Source organism: Olea europaea, unplaced genomic scaffold (genome assembly GCF_002742605.1).
Source record: "Olea europaea var. sylvestris unplaced genomic scaffold, O_europaea_v1 scaffold8323, whole genome shotgun sequence".
Classification (NCBI taxonomy): Eukaryota; Viridiplantae; Streptophyta; class Magnoliopsida; order Lamiales; family Oleaceae; genus Olea; species Olea europaea.
Window position 1 is genome coordinate 16,070 of NW_019266766.1, and position 6,756 is coordinate 22,825.

At 33.6% G+C, this 6,756-nt stretch overlaps 2 protein-coding genes across 3 annotated transcripts; both read right to left on the reverse strand.

Annotated features, from left to right (window-relative positions):
* Window positions 1-2,371: 2,371 nt before the first annotated feature.
* On the reverse strand, window positions 2,372-2,962 carry LOC111391809 (rust resistance kinase Lr10-like; the record flags this gene model as incomplete). Its single annotated transcript, XM_023017071.1, has 2 exons — window positions 2,666-2,962; window positions 2,372-2,584 (listed from the first exon to the last, which is right to left on the reverse strand). Coding segments are annotated over exons 1-2 (510 nt in total), but the record flags the coding sequence as incomplete, so codon positions are not given.
* Window positions 2,963-3,880: 918 nt separating this feature from the next.
* On the reverse strand, window positions 3,881-6,743 carry LOC111391810 (rust resistance kinase Lr10-like). 2 transcript variants are annotated; one of them, XM_023017073.1, is made up of 3 exons: window positions 6,644-6,739; window positions 5,991-6,035; window positions 3,881-5,290 (listed from the first exon to the last, which is right to left on the reverse strand). In XM_023017073.1, exon 3 carries the CDS (start codon window positions 5,202-5,204, stop codon window positions 4,140-4,142), a length of 1,065 nt encoding a protein of 354 aa, XP_022872841.1. In that variant the 5' UTR covers window positions 5,205-5,290; window positions 5,991-6,035; window positions 6,644-6,739; the 3' UTR covers window positions 3,881-4,139. The 2 variants fall into 2 exon arrangements, with proteins under 2 accessions (XP_022872841.1, XP_022872840.1); XM_023017072.1 differs by having other exon boundaries at window positions 5,991-6,743.
* Window positions 6,744-6,756: the final 13 nt, after the last annotated feature.

Genomic DNA, 6,756 nt, shown 5'->3' on the forward strand with positions numbered 1-6,756 from the left:
TCCCAAGTTAATGATTGAATTCTACCTTACTGACAAGAGAGGTACTTTTCAGATGAACTATTAGGCATGAAGTCGTACAAGAGTACACTTGGATATATATGCATAATAACCAACAAGTCGAACAACATTGATAGGATGAATTCCTTTAGTAGTGGTAGTTTCATTGATGAAATCTTGTCCACTGGATTTATTTTTGTCAATTATTTTCATTGCTACATCCTTTCCACTTCAAAGCTCTCCTTTGAAAACTGAATCATAACCTCCTCAACCAAATTTCCCATCAAAACCTTTGGTCATTTTCTTTATGTTTGAATAGGAGTAATTGATGGGCATCGGGTTATTCTAATTTAAAATCTTCTATTGCATTAAACATTGATAATTGTCTTTTTCTCAATAAATAGAGAAATAATCCGAACACGAATAGAATTCTAATTGAGATCCTCAATGCAAGGTTGATCGCTGTACATTTAGAAATGAAAATAATAATGAAAAATTATTCAGCTGACGACTTTAACAGTTGGTTCGGGCCGGCTGTGGGCCGACTAGTAGGTGAAAATCGACTATTTCGAAAAGTAGGTTTTCGTTGACTACCTCGCCGGAAATAGAAATTTTTTTTTTGCCAAAAATTAATTAAAAACCATTAATCTACTTAAATATTGAAGAATAAACATTATGCATAACAATTTAAATCACAAATTTACAAGGTTTGACAAATAAAAAATCATTCTCTTAATCCCACAAAAAACAAACTTTGTGAAGATAATAATTAAGTTCTGTGGTTGCCGACATCGGTAGACTGTAGGGATGGCAACTCTCGATCTGATCCAATTGTTACGGTCGCTAGTGTGAAATTTTATCTTCTTTTTTCTTCATTCTCTCTCATATCTTCCTTGGTTGAAGATGATGGTAAAATTGACAACTTGTAAATATACATCTATTTTGATTTTTAGCTCTTTTTTTAAGTTGTCGATAGAAAATTTGAAAGTATGGCTGGGTCAACCGACCATTTTGATTTATTTTTGCCCAGTATTTTCACTGCTACATCCCTTCAACTTCGTGGCTTTCCTTTTTAAATTGAACCATAACCTTATTCATCCAATTTTTCTCGAAAACCTGTTGTCAATTTCTTTATGTCTAAATAGGAATAACTGATGGGGATCATGTTATTCTGACTGCGTAGAAAGTCTTCTATTGCATTAAACATTGATAAGTGTCTTCTTCTCAGTTTATAGACAAGTAATCCAAGCACAAATGGAATTCAATTAAAATAATTATGCTGCTTTCATCGGCGTTGAAAGTGTTCAGCAATTGTTTTTCAAGATAAAATGAATTTTGTCTCCTATAGGAGCAGTACATCAATTTGTAAGAGTTCCAACGAACTCAATGAAGTGTTTTCACTTTGAGAACAATCTCAGAACGAGAGAGAGTGTGGGAGAATGAGATTCAAAGCGGAGAATGTTTGCAATGAAAATGGTGTAATTATTTTGGCAGCAAGGCAAGTTTTTATAAACTCATTCGTGACCATTCGAACATCTTTCAAACTCTTTTGAATATTCGTCATTGTTCAGACAGCCTTCAACCTCAAACAGACAGCATTGTTCAGTTTTGTGTCTGTTAAGTCGATTAATCGATGATTGTCACGTTGGTTAAAAATTGCCTGTTGTGTCGGTTAACAGACAACTATTTCGTCAGTTAGCAGACAATTCAAACCAAAAAACTTACTTGAAAATAGCCAATTAAAATTAATTATTTAAGTATCCAAGAATTTGATTAATTACAACTTGGATGAAAATATTTAAATAAATTCTATCCAAAAAGTTAATTTGATTAATTACAATTTAGCCCAAAAAATTTGATTAAATTTTGTCCAAAAAGTTAATATATTACAAGGACCTACTCACATTCGAAGACGGACTGGAGCATGCCCTGCCATGCTGAGTCAGCCGAATGCGTGAGGACAACGGTGTGCGTGTGTTAGCTTTGGATCAAACCCAATAGGATATAGGCCTCTTCTTATCAAAGACTATTGGCAACCATTGGGGCCCAAACTATATTTTCAAACTTATACTATATAAGCCACACTAAAGTTTCCTAATTTTCCTACGTGGGATGAGTGTTTGGCAATTTTAAATAAATCAAATTATTCACTAGTTTATAGTTTTAAGTGGGTTATTTTGATATCAAATATTTCATTCAATTCTAAACGACTTTTCGTAAATTAATATATCATGTTAATCATCTTGTGAAGTCGAACGTGAATATACTTGATCCCATTAAAATCAAAGAAAGGGTCCCACTCAAGTTGAAGCTCAAAATTGATCCATTTAACTAAAAATAAACCATTTCTAGCAATAATTTATCAAACTCTTACGATAAATGCTAACATTTTTATTGCATGTATAATCACAACACTATTTCCAGTCAAGTAAGATTTGGCTAGCCTGAAATCAGAAATTTTAAGAGTTAAGTTATCATCAAGAAGTATGTTGTGTGGCTTGATATCAAAATGCAGAATTCGCATGTCACATTCTCGATGCAAGTACTCAATCCCTTGAGCAACTCCAAGTGTAATCATAGGCTTTTTCTACCCAGTTAATGAATGAGTTCCATCTTGCTAACAAGAGAGATATTTCTCAAGTGAACCATTAGGCATAAAGTCATATACAATAGCACATTTGAACATATAAACATAGTAATCAACAAGTCGAACTATATTGACATGATGAATTCTTCCAGTAATGATAACCTCATTGATGAAATCTTGTCCATTTGATTTAGACTTGCTTAGTATTTTCATTACTACATCCCTTCCACTTTGTAGCTTTCTTTTGTAAATTGAACCATAATCTTCTTCACCCAATTTTTTCTGAAAACTTTGGGTCATTTTTATGTCTGAGTAGAAGTAGCTAATGGGCATCAGGTTATTCTGACTGTATAAAAAGTCTTCTATTGCATTAAACATTGATACGTGTCATCTTCTTAGTTTATAGATAAGTAATCCAAGCACGAATGGAATTCAATTAAAGCGATTTTAATGCCTTCACAGGGGCTAAAGTTGTTCAACAATCATTTCTCAGGATAGAACGAATTTTGTCTCCTACCGAAGTAGCATAACAATCTGTAGGAGCTCCAATGAACTTAATGAAGTGTTTTTACTTCGACAACAATATCAGAACGAGAGAGAGAAGGAGAATGTGATTTAAAGCTGAGAACGTTTGCAATGAAAATGGTATAATTATTTTGGCAACGAGGCAACCTATTTATAGACTCGTTCGTGCCCAATTGAACATCCTTCAAGCCCTTTTAGAATAGTTGTCACCGTTCGGACAACCTCCAACCTCGATCTGACAGCATTATTTAGTATTGTGTCTGTTAAGTCGGTTAATCGATAACTATTACGTCGATTAATAGTCGTCCATTTCAACGATTAACTAACTGTCCTGACCAAAAAATACTCGAAAATAAGTTAATCAAAATTTGATTAATTACAATTTGGCCCGAAGAATTTAAATAAATTTTGTCGAAATAGTAAATATAGTACAAGGACCCACCTGTACCCGAACATGAACCAGACCGTGCCCATGCCATGCTAAGCTGGTTGGACGGACAGGGGCAGCTGCATGCGCGGGCTTAGGATCGAACCCAATAAGATATATGTCTCCTCCTTCCAAAAATTATTGGTACCCCTTGGGGCCTAAACATAATTCCCAAACATACACTATATAAACCATGCCAAAGTTTCATAACTTTTCTATGTGGGATAAGTGTTCGGCAATTTTTAATAAATAGAACGTGAATATACTAGATCCCGTTAAAATTGAAGAACCGGTCTCACTCAAATCGAAGCTCAAAGTTGACCCAATTAACTAAAAATAAACCATTTCCAACAATAATTTTATTAAACTGCTACAATAATTGCTAACATTCTTATTGCATGCATAGTGGACGAGAATTCAACTTTCGTTTCTTCGTTAATACTGCACAAATTATACATTACACATTACCAAACAACATTACACAATACAACACACCCATGTTTCTAACTAATTAGCAATGAATTGCATGACCATAAAGCAAGAAACTAAACGGAGAGTAAAAAGGGACATTATATCAATTTGAGTATTGGTGGGTAATGATAATCACTCAACGGCTAAATTCAAAGAATTAGAAGCATTGCATAGGAAGGCTATGGAGTTGGTTGAATCTGTTCCCCATGTTTGGTCCTCAGGTGGCGCAACCTGTAGGGGTGGTTGGCAAGGCTGAGGAGGAATTTGCAGAGTCTCAACTTTACTTTCAAGCATTTCTATTACTTTACTCATTGAAGGACGATCCATCGGATTCATCTGTATGCACCATAATGCAACTATTGTCATCTTCCTAGTAATCTTCATTTCTTCACAGCCTGATTCATCAGCATCTCCAATTTCAAGATCCTTACCCTTGTTAAAACGATCATATATCCAATCGGGGAAGTATTGGCTAGAAAGTTCCGTATTTTGTATCAAGTCTCTATTTAGACCTAACATTTCCATCAACAACATTCCGAAGCTATAAACATCTGCCTTGTACGAGACAGCCCCAATGCCTCTGTTGATCAATTCAGGAGCTACATAAACAATTGTACCTCGTGCAGCAGTAATAGTCACAATACTATTTCCAGTTGGGTAAGATCTGGCTAGCCCAAAATCAAAAATTTTAGGAGTGAAGTTATCATCAAGAAGTATGTTGTGTGGCTTGATATCAAAATGCAGAATTTGCATGTTACAGCCTCGATGCAAATACTCAATCCCTCGAGCAACTCCAAGTGTAATCGCATGCTTTTTCTCCCAAGTTAATGAATGAGTTCCACCTTGCTGACAAGAGATGTACTTCTCAAGTGAACCATTAGGCATGAAGTCATATACAAGAGCACACTTAGACATATCTGCACAATAACCAACGAGTCGAACTATATTAACGTGATGATTTCTTCCAGTAGTGGTAACTTCATTGATAAAATCTTGTCCATTTGATTTATTTTTGCCCAGTATTTTCACTGCTACATCCCTTCCACTTCGAAGCTTTCCTTTGTAAACTAAACCATAACCTCCTTCACCTAATTTTTCCCGAAAACCTTTGGTCATTTTCTTTATTTCTGAATAGGAGTAACTGATGGGCATCAGGTTATTCTGACTGCGTAGAAAGTCTTCTATTGCTTTAAACATTGATATGTGTCTTCTTCTCAGTTTATAGACAAGTAATACAAGCACGAATGGAATTGCAATTAAGATCCTTAGTACAAGGTCGATTGCTGTTCATTTAGAAACGAGAAGAATAATTAGAATATTATTTGGCAAAGACATGATACTACTAGGAAATCTTTTTTTGCCTGGCACATGAAAAGCTATTTTGCATTTAGGTTGTTTTTCAGCCCCATTTATATGTAGAATATGTTTTATAATAGTAATTTTTTTGGAAAATGTGTGGTAAAAAGTAGAGAAAAATTTTAACTTTACGTGTAAATAAATAAATATATATATATATATATATATATGTTGTAAGAATGTGTCTGGTTCTCCGAGTGGGGGTTGACTCGACCCACCCATAGCTTTTAAAACCAGATAGGAAGGAATAATTTAAATTTCAATTCAAAACTTAACTTCTTTGACTCAGCTCAACCTTCCTTATTTCTCATATGCATGTAGAAAAATATGACTGAATTAAAGAAAAAATGGGACAGAAATTCATGCATGAAAATGAACCTAAAATAGAAATGTTCGAAAATAATAATTTTAATTGAAAATTTTCATAAAAGTTGGCACTGAAATTGTGGATATGAAACTTTTCTACTGTGGTTGAGTTTTAGACCCTTTGTACATTAAATTGCTGATTTGAAGTATACAAAAAGCAAGTAATTTAACACACAAGATTTTAGAAATTCTGCATTTAAGATACAAATTTCTATATTGTAATGTCAAATGACATCACTGTATAAAATGGAAAGAGCTTACCTATTATCAACCCGAGGATCAACCGGAGAACTATTGGGAGGGCCCCTGCAAGTAAACCATTAATCCAATAAGAAGAAAGAACCTGCGCATGTATGGTGGATTCACTGCCTTGTTCCCTTGGCTACTTTTGCTCCTCTGAGACCTTTTTTTATTTATTTTAAAGACAAAAGGTTGAATTTCGACCATTTCATTTATCTTCTTTTTGTTACTCTCAGAATAAATATATTTATTTTTACTTATCCAATCATGATTGAGATATAAATATTACTTAATTATACAATATTGCATTTGATTTTACATTAGACTAATATTTATGTGAGTGTATTTGCTTGTGTGTGTTAGTGTGTATATTTAATAATTTACAATTTATAGTAAAGACACATATCAAAATTTTAAGTGTTTCGTACCTATGTTTAAGTTAAAGATAATATTGTATTATAGCATAAAGAACATAATCTGCTAATTTAATATAACCTATGAGGAAGAAAAAATGTGTTCTGAATATTTAAATGCGCTTCACAAAGAAAATTTTCAGATAATGCAAGACAATTTCTTCATAAACATTTTAGCAGTTCAAGGATTTGGTCCTTCAATGGTATCTTTCTCTAACATAAATAGAGATAAAAGAGGAGAGAGAGTGAAAGAAGCCTTACATTTAACGTACCGAGTCCAATGATAGTTGACTGCATTATAACATCCAAATATCGTCAGCACAAAAATTTAAAGAAAATTAAAATGTAAGGTCGTTGAAGTCTAAATGTACATA